The 26,195-nt window shown below is 40.1% G+C and overlaps 2 protein-coding genes and 1 pseudogene across 4 annotated transcripts in view; 1 reads left to right on the top strand and 2 right to left on the bottom strand.

The window, feature by feature from the left end:
* Nucleotides 1-2,080: 2,080 nt before the first annotated feature.
* Nucleotides 2,081-8,543, bottom strand: LOC148740494 (uncharacterized). 2 transcript variants are annotated; one of them, XM_088748540.1, is made up of 6 exons: nucleotides 8,256-8,543; nucleotides 6,374-6,507; nucleotides 4,626-5,354; nucleotides 4,137-4,406; nucleotides 3,182-3,421; nucleotides 2,081-2,710 (listed from the first exon to the last, which is right to left on the bottom strand). In XM_088748540.1, the coding sequence occupies exons 1-6, from the start codon at nucleotides 8,402-8,404 to the stop codon at nucleotides 2,373-2,375; spliced, it is 1,860 nt and encodes a 619-aa protein (XP_088604666.1). In that variant the 5' UTR covers nucleotides 8,405-8,543; the 3' UTR covers nucleotides 2,081-2,372. The 2 variants fall into 2 exon arrangements, with proteins under 2 accessions (XP_088604666.1, XP_088604665.1); XM_088748539.1 differs by having other exon boundaries at nucleotides 6,374-6,674; nucleotides 8,125-8,285.
* Nucleotides 8,544-8,724: 181 nt separating this feature from the next.
* Nucleotides 8,725-12,423, bottom strand: LOC148740495 (uncharacterized; annotated as a pseudogene). Its single transcript, XR_015996852.1, has 2 exons — nucleotides 12,406-12,423; nucleotides 8,725-11,960 (listed from the first exon to the last, which is right to left on the bottom strand). The product of XR_015996852.1 is annotated as an uncharacterized LOC148740495 (transcript).
* A 4,406-nt stretch (nucleotides 12,424-16,829) lies between these two features.
* Nucleotides 16,830-26,195, top strand: part of LOC148740496 (organic cation transporter protein-like) — an 88,834-nt gene continuing 79,468 nt past the window's right edge. Inside the window, exons 1-8 of the mRNA XM_088748554.1 lie at nucleotides 16,830-17,255; nucleotides 18,762-19,189; nucleotides 20,037-20,243; nucleotides 20,644-20,778; nucleotides 21,376-21,470; nucleotides 21,563-21,671; nucleotides 21,978-22,189; nucleotides 23,546-23,702. Of these exons, the coding sequence (XP_088604680.1) occupies nucleotides 16,908-17,255; nucleotides 18,762-19,189; nucleotides 20,037-20,243; nucleotides 20,644-20,778; nucleotides 21,376-21,470; nucleotides 21,563-21,671; nucleotides 21,978-22,189; nucleotides 23,546-23,580 (1,569 nt within the window). The 5' untranslated portion in view covers nucleotides 16,830-16,907 and the 3' untranslated portion in view covers nucleotides 23,581-23,702. The remainder of the gene's footprint in view (nucleotides 17,256-18,761; nucleotides 19,190-20,036; nucleotides 20,244-20,643; nucleotides 20,779-21,375; nucleotides 21,471-21,562; nucleotides 21,672-21,977; nucleotides 22,190-23,545; nucleotides 23,703-26,195) is intronic.

The following is a 26,195-nucleotide window of genomic DNA, read 5'->3' on the forward strand; positions in this document are numbered from 1 at the left end:
TCTAAAATCCATGGTAGTTTACCAATTTTCTTGTGCGGGAAGCAACTTCTGTTATATTGGTGAAACTAGTCGCCACTTTTCTACTAGGATAAAGGAGCACACGGAAAGCGATAAGAACTCGCATATTTTTAAGCATTTCAACACATCTCCTTCTTGTAAGAACAAATAGTCCCCTTCTTGTTTCAGTAGGCTGGATTCTACTAACAACTCAATTGATTTAAAACTCAAAGAAGCTTGTTATAGAAATAAGATCAAATCTAAATTTAACAAACAATTACAGTATTATAATTATTACTTTTCTAGCGTTCTAGTTTAGACCTTTGATGTTTTGGTGTCACGTTGTAGTTAGTACCCGCTTTTGTATTACATCCTATGTAAATAATTTATTCATGTACTTGTATGCTATATAATTGTTCACACTCAGTTACTCATTGACTGAAGATGGCACATGCCATGCCGAAACATATCTTTCAAAAAAGTTGTATATTTCTTACAGTTATTAGTAATAGTTAAAAAGAGACAAAAAGAAAGGAAATGACTAGGGAATGTTTAGTTTTGTTTATGATGTGTCATGTTTTGTTCAGCGAGACCGAGCGAGTAATATACTTGGAAATTGAGTAAAGTGTCTACCCCAAGTCAATTTTCTTCCAACTAGAGTAGAATATTTTGCTTAAGTCTTTAAACCCGATAACGCGGTTATCAAGTGCGTTTTTTTCAGTTGTTTGCTACTGAATCTGCTATTGACGGAAGTTAGTCGCGACGGAAGTTGTTTGTGCCTGGTCGATTTTGTATTTTTCTTCGGTTACGCGTTTATTTGGGCGGTCTGGAGTTGAAAAAGGTACCAGACGGATAACACATCCCCTGTTCGTATTAAACTGGAGTGATTACTAACATAACACTGTTGAAGGTGAATGCCTGAGTTTTAAACACCGATGTTTCGAGCCATAATAATAATAATTAATAATTTTATCAGTTTCTATTGCGCAATTATCAATGTTTTTTTCAATTGCGCATTACAACACTGTACGGGGGACTTTACCAGACTGCTAAGCAGTTTACAATCAAATGAAGGCGAATATAACAGATGCCCCCTCCCCCCAATTCCCAGTAACCAGGCCAGACCACATGACAGTAATCTCGTGAAGTGGGTTCTTTAACGTCCCCTGCCTAACCCAATTAACTAATTAATAGATGCAGGAGACAGGACCTCCATTTATTCGTCCCTATCCTAGAAGACTACAATATCTAACCATTTCTTGATCGATGTTATAGAAAGGTAGCATATTCTCCTTAATTATATTAGGACCTTGAGTGTTGGTCCGGCCAGGGCTCGAACCCTCGACCTCCCGCACAAGAGCCCGGCGCTTAACCAATTGAGCTAACAGGGAGGCGTTTCTTTAATTCAGCGACCGTCGACCTCTAAAATGTCAGTTTTTCGAAATTCATATGGCGTCTTATGTACATTTATCAACTTCTACTGGATAATGAGCTACAATTTTCACTTGCCTGTCCATGCACACGAGACAGTTTTCTTTTCTTTTTTCTTTTTCTTTTTCTACCTTTTATTTCTACTCGTGTTGGCACAAGCGTAAAAAGCTTTTTCGGAGAGGTTGCCCAAATTAACGGTCCCAGTTGAGTTTACTTTCCTTGCCTGTGGAAAAACTTATCTCACAAACTTGTTATCAGGCTTTACAAGGGGACACTTCCCCTTTCATTTCAATTGTTTCCCAAGGTTATAAACTGCGTCTCGCACCTGGAGGGTAGCAATGGTTAAACATCTATCCAATTGCATCACATCGAACCAAGAAAATATCAACAGTTGATTTTCTCTAGCATTAAACACAACCATCAAACATTAAAACCAAAACTTCGATAAACCAATCTTTATCATTACTCGACCATAGAACCTCATTACATTCTAATAGAAAAGTACACACAAACTTAAAGCCCTCCTTTACTCGGTGACATGTGAATCATGGGACGAGTGATGTGGGGGACTCGATATGCAAATTTGGTGGTGTTCACGGTCATAGGAGTCTGGGGAGGGTATGCATTCCAGTAAAAGATGACGCACCAATCGTTAAATTGGTGGTGATCACGGCCTCATTTTTATTTTTTTAATCAGAGGATCAGAAGTTTTTAGTACAATCACTATGTAGTCAAATGATATTCTACACGGTTTATCCGCAAGTTGACCATAATGTCATTCTGCTCAATAGTTTTCGTATAATTTGGACAGTATAGTGCTGTTACATAAAAATCTCTTTAACCTTTTATCTTTGAGGCGAGGCCTTAACAGAGGCATAAACGTCTGCCTCGATTGTCAGTGAATAGGGAATTTAGAATATCACCGTTACTTCAGTTCGTTTGTTTCAAGTAGTTTCATAAAACACTTCAACTTCATCAGGTTGAAATTTGTAACTTCCTGCCAGGAATGATTGGGTGAAGGAGCTGCGAAAACTGTGGCCAAATGGTGGACTGTAGGTGAATCCAAGGTTTGAGTAAGAAAATGTGTTGGATGAGGCGTAGTTGGCAATGTAAAGATCGTGTCCTCCACCAAATGTGGGTCCATGCCTAGGACAATTGTAAAAGGACCGATAACGAGAACTATACTGTCCTGTTTGAGACAGTTTCACTGGTCCCCAGCCTGGCTTATTAACCAATGAGAACAAAAAGGCTCTTACACTGTGTCGGTATTTAAACCTGATAGCTAATAAACAAAATGGTAAGAAAGAATTACGAACTATTTCAGTATGAGAGATGAAAGTGAATATTTGTGATGGTAGGCCATAGAAGCATTTAAACGAACATGAAACGTACTTTTAGGTAACAACCACGGTAAAACAAAGAGTTATAGAACAGAAAATTCTACAGCACGGATGATTGGAGCCATTCCTACAACTGAAGGAATTGTTGCGTAAATACAGGGAACAGTTGTATCTAATCGGGCATGATCTTTTGTCAAAATAGAACAATTCCAATAAGATAATCAGACAACAGGAAATCTTTAACAAAATCTATCTCCGGGTTCAAGTTTTTTCAGAAGAGGGACTTTTAAATAAAAGTTCCTTTCGTGAGTTCCCAAGCAATAATTAACGGCGTGCAGTTTCATAAGTTAATTATAGACATCTTTCTCGGCGGAGAGGAAAAGGAAAATGAAAGCGATCGATGATCTACTCACGCGAGGTCCATGGAATCCTAGTGTATCCACCAAAAATGTATCTCCCCACACGGATAATGGTCACAGTCGGCCCTTTGTTGTCACACAATGAGTGGAAGGTAGAGGCAGCCCAACCATCCACTGATGCTCGCCAACAACGCTTCCAGTAGGAGAACTGGCTCTGCACAACAGGGCTTAACCAACTGCTCAGGGTTCTGAGGTAAATGTCATCGCTTGCTATGATCGCTGAGTGACCCAAACCTTTATAAAGTAGTCCATTATTATTTCACCTTATATTTTTATAAGGTTAAGTAAAGAAAAGATGCAACTAAGTCGTTCTACTCTTTCATGCTCTTATTCTTCACCAGCTGACCCAGGAGGAACTCATTGCAATGAATGTCACAAACTTAGCTTAAATGGGTGTCAACAGCGTCAGTACTTTGAGGAAGATGATACATTTGTCACAGAATGCCCCTGTCCTTAGCATGAAACATATCAAAACTTCAGTGTTCCCAAATGATTTTCTGGGATTGATTATAGGCTCAACACAGTCTATCACAAGTTGAAATTAAAGTTGATATTAAGATTAGACTCACGCGCTAAATATAATACAAATGAAGTTTGAAGCAAAATGATTAACGCCTTCCTTTTACAAGTGTGGTTTTCAGGAAATTTCGACTGAAAGCTAACACATTTCTTCCTTTAGATTTGTGGATCGAAAAGGCCATAACAATGTATTTTAATTTTTTTTCAGCACATTTTACCGTAGGCTCGATTTTCGCCGCCTTCTGGAGTCCAGTTACTCCCCGAGAAGAGACGGCCGTCTCTTCAGGGTGGAGCACGGGCTCCGCTTACCGAACAGCAGCTACTAATCAAGCCTAGATCCGTCTATATTTCGTTAACAAGATGAATGACAAAAATTTTCACTTCATATTCTCTTTTAAGCTCCTCAATAAAAGTGACAAATGAATTTTACCTGTCATTATTTTTGTTATCACCGTGGTTGTTGTCTCAGCCGATCCGAAGGTATTTGTAGCCCGGCAGATGAAATGTTCTTCACGGTTGATCATATTAGCCAAGAGACATCCACCTTCGTGAAAAAGCGTGAATGAATCGGAAGTCTTTGGAGTCCGAAACCATTCAACCTTTGGACGAGGAGAACCTGAGGCCTCGCAGCAGAGGGTTACATTAGTCCCTAGCCATGTTTTGACCACTGAAGGGGGCCTGTTGGTAAGTTTGGGTGGCTCTGAAAAAAGGAGTCATATCAAATAACTACACACAACAAGCTTGTTGAAGATGTTAAGAATCCGAGCTGAACGAGCCATGACAAAGCTTATCATAATCATTTCGCTCACTGGCTTGCGGCTTCACCGCAAATAAGGCACACAAAAACCATTTTGGTTGTAAGAAAGTCCTGTTAGAAGTATTTGAATAAAGGTGATGCTTAGGTTAAAAGAGACCTTACCCTTGACATGTAACCTGCTTATTTTTCTGAACATTCCTACACCAGTGTGAGCTGTGCACATGTACGATCCAACATGTGACTTTTGTACGCTGTTGATTCGAAGTGCTCCATCTTGCACATTAGCACCAGATAGAGTACCTCCAAGCTTACGCCATGTTACCTTTGACGACGTCTGACCTTGAACCCAACAGTAAAATATTGCTGGCTCGTTCACAAAGACTTGCTGGGACACTGGATGCACACTGACCTTCGGTGGAACAACACATTCTCCTTTTGGTCCCTGAATACCAACCGATCCTCTGCTGCCTCTGTTACCTTTTAAGCCAATAGATCCTTTTTGTCCTTGACGACCCTTCGATCCAGTCTCTCCTCTTAACCCGGCTGCTCCAACGGATCCTTTATCGCCTTTGTCGCCTTTCACTCCCTGAGGTCCCACAGGTCCTCTTTTGCCGCTCGTACCTGGAGCCCCAATAGGACCCAGAGGGCCTTGTGGACCAGTTTTCCCTGAGGCTCCTTTTTCTCCTTTGTAGCCCGGATACCCGTGGGCACCTGGAGGACCTGGAGGTCCTGTCTGGCAAATCTTGTTGTTGACACTGCAGGACTGATCGATTTTTTTGTTGATTTCCTGGCGGACTTGCTGCAGAGTTATTGTTCCTTTAGCAAGATTTCTTTTCTCTCTTCGATGATCACGATTTACCAATGACGCATTTCCTTCTTTTCTTTCAAATCCTGTTAAAATCATGCAAAAAAGCTTAATAATTGAAAAACCGCATTTTGAAATGTGCAAGAATAAGCCGAATTGATGTAGTCCTTTAGCAATGGATGTTAACGGTGAAGAGGAAGAACTGAGAAGATAAAGACAAAAGGGAAATAAAAAATGATGCTATTTACATTCGTATTAGCTCATGACACCGATGCTAAAAAGAATAACTCAATGTTAAATCGAGTCATAGTTAAGAGACCAAAAAAATCAACAACAAAAGCAACAACAGAAAAAAGTGAACTTTCGCCCCCTCGAAATTTATTGAAAAATAGCTCAAGGCTTTTCTGAAGCTGCCATCCGTCCTAAGAGTTTGAATCTTAAACTTTAAAAAAATAAATAAATTAGTATCGCGCTTAAAATCTTGTTCTATCGTGAAGATTTTGGTGTCAGAAATTTGCGGATATCAAACACATTAGCCTAAGAGAATGAGAATGGGTACCGTACTCTGTGTTTCACGAAGTTAACACGGTCATAGTCACAATTCGATTAGGCACAACAAACTGTTATTTGATCCAATCTGTATTCATCAGTGGCGTGACACACGAATGCATGTCACCCTTCAAATACCGCAACTGTGAAAGCAGATGTTTTGAACTGACCCTAGCTTCTCTAGTAAAGCGAAACAGTAACTAAAGCATTCCCTCGTTGATTAACACATGCGCACTTTGTTTCATCAAGCTTGTTAAAAAAAAGGAAGTTATTCACATTTCCATTTCAATTGAGTTTGGCCTCTTCGAAAAATACCCTCGGATATGGCGCGAGGTTGGATATCATACAAATTAGTAAAAAAAAAATAACCGTAGCTGTATTTTTGCTCTTTTTTATTTCACAATCATAGGAAGTAGAAATAGATAGATAGGTAGAATCTGTTTGTAGGATTTAGAGGCAGACAGTCGAAAAAAAATATTTGTGCTTTTTAGAAGTGTTGCTGAGTGAACGCTAACAGAACAGAGGTCAAAAGAGCTTCGTACAACCACTGACTTACCAAAGATAACATCAGATCTTTCCTCACTCTTTGTTGTGGTTGCAGTTTCATAAAATGATTGTAACCTCTTCCTCACGATTTTCTCTATATTTGTTTTCAGGTCATCGTCAATCCGCTGAAATCGGTTTTCAAGCCTTGTTTCCAGCGCTTTCGAATTCTTGTACACGTACTCAACTCTTATAAACAAGAGTGTCACAAGAGCTAACGAAATCACAAACATCGTTACGCAAATTCTGCTCATCTTTTCACCAGATTTGGTGCGGACGTTTTTCATGGTGTTCATGTCTGTATTTAAAGTCATCTGAGAGAAGCGAGAAAAAGTGTTAGCATTAAAACCGAAATTTCAGAGACCTTGTGTGAGTTAATTTGGTGTCACAGAAAACGTTTTCCACAGGGTTCAGCTTTCCTTTCAGCATGTCTTAGCTGAGTCGGAATATCCCTTACATAGTGGTCACGTTTCGTTCTCATGTTTATCAAAATATCTCCGACTCAATTTAATCATAGTTAACTATGATTAAACTATCTATGATTTAATTTGACTTGTAATAAACCTTTAAAAGGTCGACAGTCCGTTTTTTACTTTTACTTCAACATCATATTTTGAATGGTACTATCTGGCTTAACGATGGCTTAGGTAAGACTTCCTATGCATGTCGAAGATTTAGATCTGGGAACGTTTGAAAAATTACTTTCGTGATACCCTGACAGTATTTACGTCCGTGATCGCTTAACAATCTACATTCGTAATCACTTAACAATTTATATCCGTGATAGCTTAAACACGAAGGCGCGCTATATAAAGAAGTCTTCACTGGGAAGACCTAGGCTCATATGTCACTCACCGTTGACGTGCGCGGTTCAAATTTAAAATTGCGGCCGATTTGAACACTCGAAAGGAAAGGTATACGAGAGTTGCTGTGCCTTTCCTGTCTTTACTTGCGCTAGAATTTGAATATCTTTATCTAACACCAAGTAGTACTTCACAGATTAGAATTTTATTAGACGAAAGTTTAATCGAGGAGCTGAACGGTTGGCTTACCGTGAACAACGGGGAGATCGTTCGAGCAGAGAAACCACGAAAGAAAAAATCAACGCCAGGTAAGTCGGCTCTTCAACGAATCATATTTACAACAAGATTACAAACTGATATTATTCCACTATTCGCAATGTCTATGCCAATGTAATGTCAAGTCCGATCCGAGGGGGTACTTGTATAATACTGTCAGACCGTGAAGCATAAATATTCAATGTGCTGTTTCCGATGATCGGGAACTCGCAAAACGGATAAATATTTCAAGGCCATATTTTGGGTCATACTTTTTAATCTAAATCGTATGCCCTTTTCTGCTAACTACAAAATCTTACCTTGGGCTTTTAAATTTGCCGAAACATATTTTTACCCGTCATTTGCAACGTTCTCGAACGATGTCCTTACAGCGCTTTAACAGTTCAAAACAGGTTATGTTCTCATGCATCATTCTAATTTTACTTTCTTTGACAGTTTCCGAAGACAAGGAAGCCAGGGAAAATGCAGCGGAACCATGTGTCGAGCTGCAGCACGAGCTCATTAGTCAAGAGATCGACATTAGATGTTTTTATACAATTCTAAACCGCCACGGTTTAGAAAGCGATCTTATTTACATAGCCAGGAAGGAAGCATTGGGATGTTACATGGAAGATGTTTGAAAGGTCATGCCAGTCTGTGTTGTGGAAGGGTTTAAGAGCAAAGCTTCGTGTAACAAGTGACTTACCAAAGATAACATCAGGGCTTCCCTTACTCTTTCGTCTTTGTACAGTTTCCTGAAACGGTAACCTCTTCTCCACAATTCTCTTTAACTTGGCTTTCAAGTCATCGTCAATCCGCTGAATTCGATTTTCAAGCCTTGTTTCCAGCGCTTTCGAATTCTTGTGTACAAACTCGATCCTCATAAACAGCAACATCACAAGAGTCAAGGAAGTCACCGAAATAGCCACGGAAATTCCGCTGATCTTTTCACAAGGTTTCGCACGGACGTTCTTCTTTGCATCCATTTCTGTATTAGTGGTCTTTAAACAGGTAAAATATGGTTCGCTCGCAGGGACTGATTCGCCTCCGTAAGTTAACACGAAACATTACTTTCAGCAACTGCTTCACTTACCCCTTATAGCCAAGAATATCATTTACACAGTTGTCAGACAAAACAGATTAAATTTCATAAGAAGAGGTCTTTTGACTGAAATTATTGCGGAGAGGGTAAATGAATTATGAAATGGAAGAATATAGGAAATATACATCAGATAGGGATATAAAAACGACTGCATACTCACTGGCAATAACCCTATCGTAGTTAAGTTTACAATTCAATTTTACCTTAAAATTTGGAATTTTGCTTTGTTTGTGTAATTAGTCTTACATACCACTACTTTTAAACTAATTTTTTTTTAAAAACTGCCGTCTTTCCAATGTAAGTAGATTTCGCTAATGTAATAGTAACCCATCAGATGTAGATTCCATGATGAAACCGTGCTGAAAATAAATTTTAGAATAGCTTAATAATCAGGCATCCACCAAGAATGTTATTCTGATCGTGGGTTCAACTTTGATAGGCGCCGTCGCAGCTGTTCTTTTGGTCCTGTAACGCGACGCGTTCTCCCTCAGGCTCGATTATCTGCCGCTGTTCGGGAACCGGCGCCCGCGCTCCTCCCCGAACCTACGCGCCTCTCCCCGAACCCACAGAAAAGGCCGGACTCGAGAGAGCGGCGGAAAGCGAGTCTAGTTCTCCCTCCGGGCCCCTAAAAGACATTCACCTGCCTCGGCGACCCTCTCCAGTTGCGCTCCCACAAGGACAATGTTTCGTCGGTATTTATTTCAAGGTGTCAGTGGGATTAACTGTTAGCCGTAAAACAGCCAAAAAATGCAACCATTAGCCGCGAAAATAATCACCTCATTGAGACCGTCTCCTTCTGATATGATTATCGACGGAATTGAACAAGGGTCAAAGCAGATAATTGACCCTGCGATGAAATCAGAAATTCTCGTTTTCGAGAGTATAAACTATTTGAGCCTCTCTTGTCTTGGAACAAACCCAGAAACATTGTACTTCTCTTTCACAGGAAATTTAATAGGGCTGATTGATTTCGTGAGATTACAGCGTAGCGTATGATAACAGAGATGCATTCAGAACACAAAACTTAAAATATTCTCTCACCTATTTCAGATGAACGGAAAGAGATATTAACGTGTGGTCAAATAGCCAGCAGATTTGAAGCCAAGTAGACGTAGGAGCCTCAACCTCGTTCCCAGGGTCTCTCATCTCTCGCTACAGGGGGGTAGAGAGGGAAGGGGGGTCGAGGAGATAAGAGACCGTGGGAAGGAGGTTGGCAGAAGCCCCTGATAGAGGTTATTGTTTATTTACAGGTACCCTATCATTGTTCAATATTTTACCAGAACTGCGTTGATTATTTTCACTTGTTTTCAGATAAAGCGGACTATCCTCTGAAAGAACTAAAGAAATGAGTGTTAATTACCACTTTCTGTTACCTGTATACATTACCTTAGTTACTTCTTTGGATATTTACAAACGAGTTTACCTTGAAAGTAAATTTTTGAACTAAAAGAGCTTAGTTAAGACCATGTTAGACTTATGAGTGTCTGGAGTAATTTCTCGGAAATCTGATAGATCTATAACTTCCCTTCTTCTACTAAAGAGAAAGGTTAGGGACCCAACTGTAAGCGTAACGCAAATTAGTCAAGTTATTAATCCTCTTTGTCGATAGAGACCTTCAGCAATAAATGATTTCTTTGGGTTATGTGTGTCAGTGAATATGTGAAGGCTTATTAGTAATAGTTCAAAAGAGAGAAAGAAGTAGGAAACGAACTGGGCAAATATCTATAGTTTTTTTTCGACTAATTTGTTAGTTATTTAAGAATAAATAGTAGCGAGAAAAATACACAACGTTTCGATGACTCCATGTTATCATTCTCAAGTGAGAATGATATACGGTATAAATTAAAAGAACTTATACGGTATACGATATACGGTACCGTACGGTATAAATTAACTATTCATTTTTATTCTCTTCTCACTTGAGAATGATGACATGGAGTCATCGAAACGTTGTGTATTTTTCTCTCTAATATTTATTCTTAAATGTCTAACAAAATCTAATGTCATTCGAATTTGTTAGTTATACCTTTATGATGTGTCGGGTTTTGTCCAGCGAGACCGAGCGAGCAATACACTTGGGAGTTGGGAAGGCTAATAATAACAGGACAGCGGTTTGTAGTTCGCCAGGTCGTTGTCTCCCTAGTCATAAGTCTTGAGTTAAATTCTATCTACCTAGATCCACTGAAATTAGAAGATAGAAACGGAGGAATAAGTTTATAGGGATTTATTGTTGCGAGAAACGTTTCGACTCCGAACCTGGTTCCTCCTGAGGTCAGAACACGAAGCAAGACTGCCGCCATTACTTCGATGCCTGCAAGAGAGAAGCTGTTGATGGCGGTTCATCTCAGGATTCTCTGAAAACTTTTACTTTATTTGCCTAGGATTACTGAAATAATGAAATAGACCTCTTCAATTATTGTCCTTTGTCTTCCAGTACAAAATTTGAACACGATTAGAAACTTCTCGAAACTGTGTCTGGCAGCTGTAAAATCGTTGTAGGTTTCACATCCGTGGGTGTATGAGTTCAACTAAAGGTTGTCGTTTCTCACTCATAATCAGTGTAGTTTTCGGTTTAGGTACCTTTGCACCCTTCCCAACTTTACTTATTTTCTCGCAAGCTTGAGAAATCTTGGAACCATACCTCTAAAATTATCCACAGATTTAGTTTTTGATTAACGGAAATCAAATACAGAAATGGCTCAAAAGAAGAAGATTCTACCTTTTACTCGCAATCTGCTCATGATTCTTAACATTCCCAGACCAAAGTGAGCTGGACACATGTACGATCCAACGTGTGACCTTTGCACGCAATTGATTCAAAGAGCACCATATAGAGTACCAGATAGAGTACCTCCAAGCTTACGCCATGTTATCTTGGAGGATAGATGGCCTTGAACTCAACAGTAAAATGTTGTTGGCTCGTTCACAAAGACTTGCAGAGATACTGGATAAACACTGATCTTCGGTGGAACAACGCATTCTCCTTTTAGTCCCTTAATATCAATGAATCCTCTGCTGCCTTTGTTTCCTTTAAAGCCAATAGACCCTTTTTGTCTTTGATGAGCTTTCGACCCAGTCTCTCCTCTAATGCCGGTTGCTCCAACAGACCCTTTATCACCTTTGTCGCCTTTTACTCCCGGAGGTCTCATAGGTCCTCTTTCGCCGCTCGTGCCTGGAGCCCCCATAGGACCCAGAGAGCCTTGTAGGCCGGTTTTCTCTGGGGCTACTTTTTCTCCTTTGTAGCATGGATACCCGTGGGCACCTGGAGGACCTGGAGGTCCTGTCTTGCAAATCGTGTTGCTAACACTGCAGGACTGAGTGAATTTGCTGTTGATTTCCTGGCGGACTTGCTACAGAGTTATTGTTTCTTTAGGAAGATTTCTTCTCCTTCTTTGAGGATTCTGATTACTGATGACACGCTTACTTCTTTTCTTTAAAACCTATTAAAACCATGCAAAAAAACTTAATAAATAAAAAACCGTATTTTGAGATGTGCAAGAATAAGCTGAATTGTTGTAGTCCTTTAGCAACTGTTGTTTGCGGTTAAGAGGAAGAACTGAGAAAATAAAGACAAGAGGGAAATAAAAAATGATGTGATTTACTTTCATATGAGATCACGACACCGATGCTAAAAGGGATAACTCAATGTTAAATCGAGTCAGAGTTAAGGGACCAAACAAATCAATAAGAACAACAACAACCAAAGCAACAACAGAAAAAGGGGAACTTTCGCCCTCTCGAATTTTACTGAAACATGCTCTGTTTGTACACTTAGACGAACATTTGCTCGCTGCATGCCTGCAGAGTTCCGAACACGACAACTACAGCGACTCCGCGAACAACTTACACGCATAAGCTATCACATTCGACACTCCTTCAACATACCTGCAACCTCGTGGTCATTGTACACTGAGAGAGCGAAAAAAATCACCAGCCAGGCGGCAGGAATTACCGCCAAACACACTTTCCGAGAGATCCGCAATCTCTTTGCGCGTATAATGCATCGCATCGCTGATCGCTCTCCTGACAGCTACAAACACCGTATGGCTTTCAAAATTCTCGTCGATATTTCCAACAGCGTAGATACAATCTTTCATTGATACCTTCACAAATAAGGAACACGAATATTCTTACAGTAGCATCATCATCATATTGTAAGCTCCAGCCGAGTTATTCCTGCGATCTTTCAATAAACATTTGCTTTAGCTGTCGCCAACATTCTTCAATGAATGCTCCATACCTTTCGCACATTAATGTAATAGTACTCGCGCAATACTGAATGAATGCCTCATGTCAAAACAACGCTATTGTATTAAACCGCCGTACCACTGGCTCGCTTCAACACAAGCAAAAAGTTAATAGCTAAGCGATATTAATCTGGTAATTTAATTACGTGACAGCTTTGTGGCAAACGGTGTTAATTATGTAAAATGAACACCCAGTTTGAGTTTGACATTTTGACCACGAGCGAACAAAAAAATGTAAAAAAAAAAAAAAAAGTCGCACTTTCACTCGCGTTGTCTCAGCACAAATTTGTAACAAAATGCGATTAATGAAAAGATGGAATTCGTCTCCGACAAGGACAAAAAAGTACAGTCATAATATAGTTGTTCATGATCAAGGACTTTGAAACTTCACTTCTGTAGTTCCTTCCAAGTTTCGAGAGAAATACCTTTTTCAGCCTGATGAAACGAAATCTAACGTTAAAAAAAATAGCGTTTAATTTTTTGGCTTGTATAATTGAATTTGAGTTATTTTTGCCCATCACTTCCTATTTTTTTTTTTTTTTTTTTTTTTTTTGGAATTTTCATTTTAATAGCCACTAATCCTTTCAAGGATTTACCATTTATTATGCTTGCACTAGGAGGAAAAATAATCTTGGTATTAAGCTTTCTCCATTATTAACCAAGCTTACATTTCGTTATTTTTCAGATACATGTCCGAATGTGGCCGATAAACATCAAATCCCTCGAGGCTGTTGAAAATATATTCTTACGTACCAGTTGAAATAGGGCGCAGCGTTTATGCAACGCGATTCTTTTATTTGTTTTGTGTTTGACGAAAATAACACAATGCCTGTAGCACTGACCGTGTCCTAGTTTTAGATTAATGTCATAAATGCCTGAGATGGCTCGTCCTAGTTAGCTTTAAAAAAATATGGTTCACAAAAAAAACAATATTCTTTCCGAATCCAGTGAGAATTTATCTGTCTCTTCCGTTCTATTTGTTGCTTCTCGTGGGTAAGTTCTTTGAATTTGCAGACGGGATCAAGCAGAGTGAAGCGTCGAATTCATCCGTTGATTGATTCAAAATGATGCGATCCCTACGTACTTTTGATGCCGCAAAGACCTCCATTTCCCTCGAACGGCTCCAATGGGTCTAACCTCAGACAATAACAACAAATTTGATTAATTAGAACAAAGCAATTTGATCTCGCGTTCAATGACAAAAACTTGCTTGTCCATAGAAACTTTAGAATTCAGCGAACCACGCAAAACAGAGAAAGTAACAAAGCATAGCGAAGAGCAAAAGGGCGACCTATCTCACTGAAAAAGACAAATCTCTTTCTTTCCCTAAAAACGTTATCTTTTCTTTGTATCTTATACACATTATTTCCTCTCTTCTAACAATTTTTCTCGCGTCTGTTATGGTGTAAGTTTCCGTCGCAGGCAAGGCTTTTGTTTAATCTTGTCACTTAACGTCACGTAACGCACGCCATCGCGTGATTAAATCAAATCAAATGCAATCAACATTTCTGTCATAAAGATTGGTAAACGAACTACCTTAATGTTTCCTTAGATATGCGAGAGCTGTTTTAGTATATTCTTCTATACAGTGGAGCAGGAGCGGGGAAGGGAGCAAGGCTCTCTACCATACATAGGTTAGTTGACCACTATGGGGAGCGATGGTTTGCGTTACGTGACGTTAAATGACAGAGTAAACATGCCAGCCCCTCCCCTCCCCTGTTAAATGAACATTTTGATTAAATCCACGATCGAGGGTGGCAAAGGAGGAGAGGGGAGGAGGAGGGGATCCTGTCGCGCTGATCTCTTTCCACGCACAAAACTTCACGCGTCAAGTACAGTTTCAACAGAATTTCACGTTTCACAAATTTGAACGTGTGACACTATGATCACAGCTACATCCTACAGGACTAACACACTTCTATCGCCCTGTCTTTCTATTCCTGAGTAACTGGTGGTATTTTGAATGCTGGCTATCGCCGACCCCGTCTTCCTCCAACTTATTTTCTTGATGGCGTTAGCCATGGTTTCAGATGGAAAGTCGAGGAACAATGCAGAAAACGCGGAAGAAAAGAAGTCGTAAAAAGAAAAGAATGTCGAGAAAGAAAAAAAAAAGTCTATCTACCACCCCTATAATCATATCGCAAAGGAAAGACAAGTCATCAAAATGTATCTTAGCCAGAGTTTAACTTCAAGGGTACAATGGCAAGGCCAGTGATCGTGTATGCCCGTCAACACTTTTAATAAAAGAAACTGGTGGTGAATAGAAAAGAGAAGACACAGATATGTTAGAAGAAGTCGTAGATGGAAAGGGAAACTCGCGGAAGTAAAATAAAAAGTTGCGGAAGAAAGAAAAAGTTGCGGAAGTCGGTGGCCATTGTCTGCGAGGGAAACTGTGCCCTACACCCAAAAGAAGAATACCCATGGGTATTCTGGGTACCCAGTTATCTCTGGCACGCGATGCGGCCTCGCCTCCGTCAGCAAAGATCGATTTTGCGCAGCGAGTGGGCGTCATTGGTATCAGTATCACATGAACAGGTCACATGTCCTAAAGAAGACCACTGTTAACCGGTTATCGAGTACAGAGGTCATGACGTTTTTTATTAGTATTATTTCGTGTAGTGCCTGAAAAAAAAAAACAAAACAAAACAAAACAAAACAAAAACAAAATATGAAAACAAAGCAAATAAAAACAGGACCGAAACAAAAAACGCTTCTCTGTCATCATATTCTGTGCTACCCAATGGCTTCTTAACGAGCATCGATTGTTTCCCTTGAATATTTGCGCAGCTAGACCAGAGGGCAAAGAAAAATTTTTGTCAGGAGGTAATTGCAATTGTTGATGATTCTTTATTTTCCTTCTTCTTATGTTTCCATTGTTAGTGCCTGCTGCAGCAAATCCTGCTGTGTTAAAAATTATGGCCTGTAAACTGAAAAGCTAGCCCTATTCAGGGCATTATGAATCCCTTGAGAGATACGTTGCCACTTGGACACCTGAGCTTCAAAGTTTCTACCTCGTGTGCAAAAAATGCAGCAGTAGAGCCGAAAGGCGTTTCCCTGGCAAAGTGGTTGTTTCCATGGGAAACAGACGAACTGAACAAACACCAAGCTATCTCCAGTGTAGGCGTTCGTTGAGTGTTCACTGGAGGGGGCCGGGAATCGGACATCGGAATATTTTCGTTGTGTGACGTTAAAATTTTACTGATCCTTTAAAAGACTCTTTGGTTTTTTTGTGATGACCCCTCATTGGCAGTTCATTAGAAGTCAGTTTTCTATACTCCTTCCCTTATAAGAACTGATCCCCTCCGTTACCCCCTGATAACCATGAATCCCAAAATCCTCCCCCCTCTCCCCAGGCGAAAATTAAAATAATGGTGCCTAACGTTTGGAATGCCATGTGGCTGTTGGCCTTTGTGAAAGGGGAAAATGTTATGAAAATGTGATAAAGTATAAAAAACCCATTCAAATAACTGAAAAATTTTCCCCCTAACAAGTCTTCCTTTTGGCAAGTGTAGGACTCGGCACGGCACAAATTAGTGACCAAGGATTCAAAGATATTCATCGATCGCCACGCCCTTGTCATTGAAAATAATCCCAATGTTTTATCTTTTTTTCCATCGTAAGGGTCATGCTTTCTCATCGCTAGAGATAACATGGGATCGTTTCAGGAAAATACCTTTCAAAAATGAAAATAAGAAAAACGTTACTACTTTTCGTAACGATTGTATTTTAATTTTACGTCTGGGATCTCTTAAAGAGCAACGTAAATTAGGGAGAATCTGCACAATTTGCATATTGAAGTTCAGTTGGCAAATTTTCTTGGTTGTTTATTTTCAATCCGTGTCGATCCTCTCCAGCTTCGATTGTTGTTATTCATTTCTACTTATTTATTCCATTTTGGAGTTTTTCCCTCGTACAGAACAGAGCTTTATATTTCGTGGATTCCCTTGTACTGGTATAGAGATCTGCGCACTGTAAAAAAGAGTACTCAACTTATTGTCACCCAGCTCCTCTAGAGTTACCGGATTAGTTTACGATGAAATTACAAACCTGATCCGGTCACAAAACAAACCGACCCAAGGGTTAACCCGCTCCGCTCCGCCCCGCCCGGCCCGGCTTCGACCTCTTTTCCTTCGAAGCAACATGGCTGGCTTAGATGTCGATTCCGTTTTGAGACGCATCGGCCAATTCGGTCCTTATCAAATTCGCATTTTAGTTCTATTCACGTTCATCTTCTTTCCCATCACATATCAAACGCTGATCATGGTATTTGTGGCATATGAGCCTCCTTGGAAGTGCACTAAGCAGAGCGTGGCATGTTTGGAATCGAGTAACTCATCGGCTAACAGCTCTTTGGGAGAGAGCGCTGTTTACAGCACATCTACCAAACCCAAACAGCTTTATGGGAGGAGATGTTCTTTGCAGAGAGGCGATTGGAAGTTTGCGGAGTACGATCTCTACGAAGGACCCCATGAGACTATTGTAACCGAGGTAAATAGCAGGTTTGTTAGATACAATGAATATATGAAGTTCATATATGCACTAGTATCGCAGAGGTCAGTGGTTCGAATCCCGTACAGGCCTGATTTTTTTCAGGTCTGATTTTCGCTATTGCATAAATAGCGCGCTCTACTGCGAGGATCGTGCATCATACGCACAAGGTTTGTTGTTGTAAGGAAATTGATCCTGTAACCAGTGTTCTGGAGAAGTAAGAAGATTTGTATTCGTATCTCGACGCGACCAGTAACTCCTGACCAAGTTTTAGACAAAGTATTTTCGTTTCACGCCTACTGGAGACAAAAATCTGTTCTGGACTGTGCCTTATCAGCCTCGTAGAGGCACCTGTAGTATATGCGGGTGGAATGTTTAGAATTAAACCCAGAGATTTCGCAATACCACAAATTTAGACTTTGCAACGGCACTAACATTTAAGCCCCATTCAAAGCTTCTACTCTGAAAAGGCAGCGCGCTCCAAACAATCAATTACAATATTGTATCACAGCCCCGTCAAAGATTCAAGGTCCCAAAACCATTCGCTGCTCATGGGCACCATCCTGTTCAGGCCAAGTAACGGAGTATTCTCCCCGGAAAGAGAGATGTTACGTAATAGATAACATAAGTAATTTCGTAAGGAAATATGTCACGGTATTTAAAAGCTGTATTTTATTGTATGTTAACAATTTAATAAACACATAGCTATTGGACTCTCGCCTGCTGAAAGGAGCGTGCTTTTCTAATACGGGTTCCAGAAAGCGGGTCTCACTAGGATAATGGCTTTTCGGGTATCAATGAAAATTTCGGCAAATTTATAGCTAACGGTTATTATCTTTCAACTGTGGTCACCGGAAAATTTTTAACAGCTAACTTTTTAATTTTTACGCTTAATGACCAAATTTTTCGGCCGTTTTAAGGCTTACAGTTAATCCCATTTAGACCCTCCAAAAGTTTTAGTTTGCAACAGCGCCATGCAGCACAAGTAAACGATAACCTCTATATGACGGAAAACATGCGCGATCATTTCTCCGAGGACATTTTTGGTTCCAAGAATCGACCTTCGTTACTTAGATCCCCCGATCTAAACCGTATAATCTAAGCAACGAAGTGACGCTATTTAGTCCCCCTCTCTGGGCCTCCGAAGACTTGTACTCTACGAGAAACAAACGTATTATTCAGTGCTTCAGCGTGGCTAAACTGAGGAAATTTCCCCCCAAAACGCTTTCTTTTTGGAGATGACTGTGGAACACGACAAGATGCATATATTTACTCCCCGACCCCCAACCAGCCTGCATTTTAAGAGTGCGCACCAGTGATATGATAACATACTAAATTCAATGAGTCGCGAACCCAGACCTTTCACGGCCAAGCGGTTGTAAGTTGCAGTTACACGGTAGAATCTTAATAATAGGAGATCAACATGCAATAACGTAAACTACATGCATTGGTTTATTCCTACAATTTAATAACGTTCATTAAACTGCCGTTGGTTTTTCTTTCTAGTTTGACTTGGTGTGTAGTCGTAGCTTACTGGGATGGCTTGCAAATTCCATGTTGTTCATTGGCTGGGCGATCGGTGCCATTGTATTGGGCTTCATCGCTGACCGATATGGCCGCAAAAGTGTCCTGTTCCCCTCCGTGTTAGTAGTGCTGCTTGTAACGTTTGCTATGGCGTTTGCCAAGGCGTTCTGGATCATTGCTGTGTGTCGGGTAATTATCGGATTTTTCGAGGCTGGTTGTTTTCTGTCAATGTTTGTTTTGGCCACCGAGCTGGTAGGACCTGAGAAGAGAGCACTGGCTGGGACCCTTGTTTGGTTTTACTTCACCGCAGCCCTAATGATTTTGGGGCTGAAGGCCTTTTTTATTCGTAAATGGAGGACACTACTCATTATATCATCAGCACCGTGGATTTTCATCCTTATATTCTGGAAGTAAGTTAAAAATATTTGTCTCTTGAGATTTAGAAGTGATCAATAAATAACTTCCCTTCGCAATATCAATATAATATCGGGTAAACGGGTAATGAGAATAAACAAACCCATCAGGTGTTAAGGTGTTATCTTGATGGGACATCAAATTCTTGAAAAAAAAAATTACAGGGTAAAGTTCAGAACTTAGGTCGGAGAATTGTTTATCTGTTCTTAGGAAATAACAGTCAGGTATTATATCAGTATTTGATAAGGACGAATTTAGTCGTCACGAAAGCTATACAAAAGGCGCAGCCGCTATTTATTCCGGATGAGCCAGTACGAGCGCGAAGAGAACACAAGTTCCCGGCTGTCAACACTGGAAAGAGGGTCTTAAGAGGGCGATGGCGTTTACGGTCAACGGTTGAAATTTTTGCCATTTTCCGGTTAACGGTTGAACTTCATTCATTTGTGAGTGAGACAAAAATTTTTACGGTTAACTTTCTTCACGACTAACGGTTAAAATGTTTCAATCGTTGCGCCTTAAGGCTAATTTTGTCGGCAGTTTTACTAGCAGTTTTACCCTCTGGGAAATCCAAGCGCGGGTTGAGTTTCCCCTGATGGTGCTTGCATTAAATCCTCCACGCTGTACTTGTTTGAATTGTTCTCGGTAAAGAGTAGACTCTTCAAGTGGCCAGTTCAGATGAGATTTTAAACACTTACGAGAAATTTTTGTCATGGTTGTGAGGGAAAGGTCAAACGAGATTAATATTTGAAGTAATGAAAACTATTACAGTCCAACGGGTAACAGAAGCTTATTCCTTCCCTTGGTGTCTCAAACTTCAAACCTGCTTCTTTCTTTTCCTCAAAGGTTCATTCCAGAATCAGTGCGGTGGCTTCTTGTCAAAGGACAGAAGGAGAAAGCGCGAGAAATTTTGTCCAATGTCGCCAGAGTGAACAAGAAGGAGATGCCAAACGAGGAACTACGCGTTCCAGTAACCACCTCGTGTAATGGGATCCTTGAGCTGTTTAAAACATGGAACATGGCAAAGCTGTCTCTAATCCAGTGTTATGCTTGGTCAGTATTGAAAGAAGCCTCGTTCCCAAAATTTATCCTCCCCGCACTCCCCTTCACCCTTCAATCCCCGGGTGAGATATAGAGGGCTTGGAGTTGAAATTTCCCCTCCCTGCTCCCTTCTTTAACCCCAGGGTCTGGGACAGAGGGCTCAGAGGAAGAAAAAACTTAGGAACGTAGCCAGTAGTAAATAATTTTAATCCACGACCAAGACTAAACTTTTTTTTAGTTTTCATTTGTAATGTGAGACAGTCTACTCCATCCTTGACCCACCTCTGTATGATTCTTCAAATTTGGAAGAGTCCGCACTTTTGAAAACGTGTCACATTCTTATCGAAGTCTTGTTCTGATCCGGTTTAAGTTTCTTTTCTTTCTTTCCTAAATTTTCAAATATTTGTTTCAGGTTTGTGAACGGCATGGTATATTATGGGCTGTCACTGAGTTCAGGAGAATTTGGAGGAAGTATCTATTTGAATTTTATACTGACGAGTTTGGTGGAAATCCCTGCAAATATCCTGGTTATTCACAACTGTAACAGGTATTGGGACATTTTAGTTATGACGAACAGCAAGTTCGAGGACACAACGGTCTGCGCATGATCAAACTTCAAGACGGCCAGTGATCGTACTCCTTATAGTGGTGAATGCTTGTAATGAAATCTTTTTGTCAGAAAAGCCGTAAATTTTTCTTTTTTTATTTTTTTTTTAATATTTTGTGCGGCTTCCTGCCGTGCAGCCAACCAAAATTGATTCTTAGTTGAAATTTAAAAATGATCTCTGTCTAAAATGATTAAAAACTAGGAGGCCCCTACCAGCTTTCGACTTCCCGAACTGCAGTCTTGGACGGGTAAATAATTCTCTTGCGCATGCCTGAAGTTTGACTGCTGAGTCACTTTTGACAAGATTGGCTTAATAACCGGCCGCTGTTCGGTTTTACTGAGCCCACGCTCCTTTCCCGTAGGATCTCTACTAGAGGAAAAACGGAATGAAGAAAGTGAAATCAAGTCTGTTAAAAACAATTATTTTCCCTTTGTTTCGTACTAGATCGGAAATTTCATTTAAAACTAATTTGTCACTTATCTTTATGAAAGCAAATACATGTTTTAACCAACTGCATGTGCTTGTTCCTTTGCCAGGTTTGGTCGTCGGAAAACTTTAGTAGCTTACATGATTTTAGCAAGAGTCACTGTAGTGGTAGTTTCCTTGATACCAAATGGTACTAATAACACAGGTACTTGAGAAACGATGATTTTTATCTTTTTCTGATATCAACTCAAATTCCCCGTAAATTTTCACGAAACCATTCCATATGTTTCTTTTCAGGTTACATCGCTGGTCGAGTGACGCTTGGCACTCTGGGTAAACTCTGTATTACCACTTCTTTCAACGCCATTTACGTTTTCTCCGCTGAACTTTTCCCAACGATTGTTAGGTGAGATTCAAATAAAGTTGCCTCAAGGTTAAGCGGTCGAACCCTTGTAACTCTTGCCTCGGGGCACGAGGCACGGGGCACGGGGCACGAGGCATGGGGCACGGGGCACGGGGCGAAAGTACTCGAAGAAAAAAAGAATAAGGAAGGGAGAAAAAAGAAAAGTGTAATAAGCAATGAGGTAAGATAAACAAGAATGGGTGAAGAAAAGAATGAACGGACTAAAGTGTGTGGAACAGGGTCCGCAAACCAAGAACAAGGAATTTCTTCACTTAGCTCTCAAGTCCATTGTTTATAATTTCATTTCAGAAACAGCGGCATGGGTATGGTATCCGTAGCAAGTCGTATTGGGGCAGCAAGCTCTCCCTTTGTGGTGGAAATGACTCGTATTAACGCCATTTTGCCTTTCGCCTTAATGGGAGGCTTGTCTTTCATTGCTGCAGTTTTTTGTTGGGTCCTTCCAGAGACTCTTGGGAAGCACACCGCTGAAGTTATGGAAGACACCGACGAAAAACAGGAAGGTATACTTTTCTTGCAAGATATTTAGGTTCAGCGAAACTTATAATACCCCGAACCGACTAATAGTGTCCGCCTTAATAAGGGTATCCGTTTGAAAAAGTATTCTACTGACAAACTTAAGTTACGGTCCTTTACAACGAAGAAACAGGTTTTAAACTGAACTTGTTTGCTGAAACATGTTAAATCTACACTAAGACCTTTTGAATTGTTCACCTGATACAGGTTTTAGGTCACGAAAGGACCGATTGTGAGTGTCCACTTCCTCTATAGGGAGGGGGAGGATATAACTGAATAAGGATTCAATTTACTGTAAATATTCGCTTGACACGGGGTGTGGTATGTCGACGTATTAGTAGTGACCGGCCTATACAGTACAGGTTTACTGTATCACATGAGCCGGTTGCTTAAAATACAGTGAGAGCTAACTTATTACGAGAGAGTGTAAACCGTTAAAGCTTCTCTTGTCTTCAACAAACCCTGAACATTGTACTTACTTCCCCTGCACTATCAAATGAAATTTGATCGATAGTGCTGATCGATTTCTTGAGATCACAGTTTAGCGTATGGTAACAGAGATACATTTAGAACACAAAACGTAAAATATTCTCGATCTATTTCTGGGCTGAATGTGAAAAATACATTCGTCAGCACACCAAACGCAGTCGGTACAAATCTGCTAAGCCTGCTGGTTTTTAATTAATAATAATAATAATAATGATAATAATATACGTTAATTGAGGCTCCCTCTTAGGGGCTTTTCAGCCACAATGTAGACTAACTAAGAGCTTAAACATTCCCACTGGCAGGAGGCAGACCAGTGGGCTATTTACAGAGCGCAGCCGAGAAGTTGAACTAGGGGCATCCGAGAACAAATCCAGTGAGTGGCAGAGTGGAGGACTTGAACCCGGGACACCGGATTACAAGTCCAGCATCCTAACCACTCGGCCACGCCGCCTCCTTAGTCTTCATTACTCTCCACTCGAGAAGACACGGCCATCTGCATGACAGCAAAAACAACACTGAAAAACAACCAGAACAAAAGTCAGGCAAGGCATAATTTGCCTGACTTACTGCTTACAGACTACGCCCACGGACAACTGTTCGCTTCTGAGAAGAAATATTAAAGTCCGCGGTAAAATAGCCAGCATATTTATAGCCAAGTAGAGAAAGGAAGCCCAACCTCGTTCCCAGGGTCTCTCCCCCCTCACTATAGGGGGAGGGGGGGGGGCGGTAAGATCAGAGACCCTGGGAAGGAGGTTGGCAGGAGCCCCTGGTAGAGATTATTGTTTATCTACATATACCCTATTATTGTTGAATATTCAAACAGAACTGTGTTAATTAATTTCGCTTGTTTTCAGATAAAGACCATCCTCTTGAAGAACTAAAGAAATGAGGATTGACTGCTGCTTTCTGTTGCCTTTTTACATTACCTTATTAGTTCTCTGGACATTTACCAACGACTTTACCTTGAAAGTAAATCTTTGAATTAATAGGACTTAGGTGAGACCATCTTAGGTACATTTCTGAGTGTCTGAAGTAAGTTCTCAGAGTTCTGGTAGTTATAGAATTTCCCCTCTAAAGAAGAGAAAGCTTAATAACCCAAACTGTAAGCGTGACACTTATGATCAAGCTAGTAATTCTCTTTGTGTAAAGAGACCTTCAACAATAAATGATTTCTTAGGGCTATGTGTATCTGTGAATATGTGAAGGTTTATCAGTAATATTTCCATAAGGTCGTAATAATAGCAAGTAGGATAGATATTGTAAGAAATATAAAACTTTTTCGAAAGACATGTTTCGGCATGCGGCCATCTTCAGTCAATGAGTAACTGAGTGTGAACAATTATATAGCAGACAAATAGATGAATAAATTATTTACAATAGGATGTAATACGAAAGCGGGTACTAATTACAACGTGACACCAAAACATCAAAGGTGTTTAATTCTTTTCCTTCGCATATTATTGACAGAACTTTCAAGCGGTATCTTGACAGGTCTTCCTCTCAAAAAAGCCGAAACATTAATGATGAAAACAATACACGTTACTTTAAACTCCCTTTTGTCGGCTATTATTCTAAAATAGCGAACATTAAACTCCGACAACTCACTAAGCGCTTTTGCAAATCGTACCTAAATATCAAGCTATATTTCACTTCTTTTAAAATTAAATACATGTTCAGTGTTAAAGATCGTACTCCTGATGCTCCAAAGTCCATGGTAGTTTACCAATTTTCTTGTGCGGGATGCAATTTCTGTTATATTGGTGAAACTAGTCGCCACTTTTCTACTAGGATAAAGGAGCACACGGAAAGCGATACAAACTCGCATATTTTTAAGCATTTCAACACATCTCCTTCTTGTAAGAACAAATACTCCCCTTCTTGTTTTAGTATTCTGGATTCTACTAACAACTCAATTGATTTAAAACTCAAAGAAGCTTTTTATAGAAATAAGATCAAACCTGAATTTAACAAATAATTATCACTTTTCTAGCGTTCTAATTTACGCCTTTGATGTTTTGGTGTCACGTTGTAATTAGTACCCGCTTTTGTATTACATTCTATGTAAATAATTTGTTCATGTACTTGTATGCTATATAAGTGTTCACACTCAGTTACTCATTGACTGAAGATGGCACATGCCATGCCGAAACATGTCTTTCAAAAAAGTTGTATATTTCTTACAACTATTAGTAATAGTTTAAAAGAGAGAAAAGAAAGGAAATGACTAGGGAATGTTTAGTTTTGTTTATGATGTGTCAGGTTTTGTTCAGCGAGACAGAGCGAGTAATATACTTGGGAATTGAGTAAAGTGTTTAGCCCATCTCAATTTTCTTCCAACTAGAGTAGAATACTTTGCTTAAGCGTTTAAATTTGATAACGCGGTTATCAAGTGCGTTTTTTTCAGTTGTTTGCTACTGACTCTGCTACTGACGTAAGTTAGTCGCGACGGAATTTGTTTGTGCCCGGTCGATTTTGTATTTTTCTTCGGTTGCGCGTTTATTTGGGCGGTCTGGAGTTGAAAAAGGTACCAGACGGATAACACATCCCCTGTTCGTATTAAACTGGAGTGATTACTAACATAACACCTTTGAAGGTGAATGCGTGAGTTTTAAACAGCGATGTTTCGAGCCATAATAATAATAATAATTAATAATTTTATCAGTTTCTATTGCGCAATTATCAATGTAAATTTTCAATTGCGCATTACAACACTGTACGGGGTACTTTACCAGACTGCTAAGCAGTTTACAATCAAATGAAGGCGAATATAACAGATGCCCCCTCCCCCCAATTCCCAGTAACCAGACCAGACCACATGACAGTAATCTCGTGAAGTGGGTTGTTTAACGTCCCCTGCCTAACCCAATTAACTAATTAATAGATGCAGGAGACAGGACCTCCATTTATTCGTCCCTATCCGAGAAGACTACAATATCTAACCATTTCTTGATCGATGTTATAGAAAGGTAGCATATTCTCCTCAATTATTTTAAGACCCTGAGTGTTGGTCCGGCCAGGGCTCGAACCCTCGACCTCACGCACAAGAGCCCGGCGCTTAACCAATTCAGCTAACCGGGAGGCGTCTCTTTAATTCAGCGACCTTCGACCTCTAAAATGTCAGTTTTTCAAAATTCATATGGCGTCTTATGTACATTTATCAACTTCTACTGGATAATGAGCTACAATTTTCACTTGCCTGTCCATGCACACGAGACAGTTTTCTTAGAAACTAGCAAACTACCTTTTATTTCTACTCGTGTTGGCACAAGCGTAGAAAGCTTTTTCGGAGAAGTTGCCCAAATTAACGGTCCCAGTTGAGTTTACTTTCCTTGCCTGTGGAAAAACTTATCTCACAAACTTATCATCAGGCTTTACAAGGGGACATTTCCCCTTTCATTTCAATTGTTTCCCAAGGTTATAAACTGCGTCTCGCACCTGGAGGGTAGCAATGGTTAAACATCTATCCAATTGCATCACATCGAATCAAGAAAATATCAACAGTTG

The sequence above is a fragment of the Stylophora pistillata genome, chromosome 2 (genome assembly GCF_964205215.1).
Source record: "Stylophora pistillata chromosome 2, jaStyPist1.2, whole genome shotgun sequence".
In the NCBI taxonomy this organism is placed as follows: Eukaryota; Metazoa; Cnidaria; class Anthozoa; order Scleractinia; family Pocilloporidae; genus Stylophora; species Stylophora pistillata.

What these genes read in the sequence shown, in the direction of transcription:
- LOC148740494 (XM_088748539.1), bottom strand. An exon ending in AAGATCTGATGTTATCTTTG is followed by an intron (nt 5,355 to 6,373) that starts GTAAGTCAGTGG and finishes TGATTTTAACAG; the next exon opens with GATTTGAAAGAAAAGAAGGA. An exon ending in TAGGATTCCATGGACCTCGC is followed by an intron (nt 2,711 to 3,181) that starts GTGAGTAGATCA and finishes TTTGTTTATTAG; the next exon opens with CTATCAGGTTTAAATACCGA.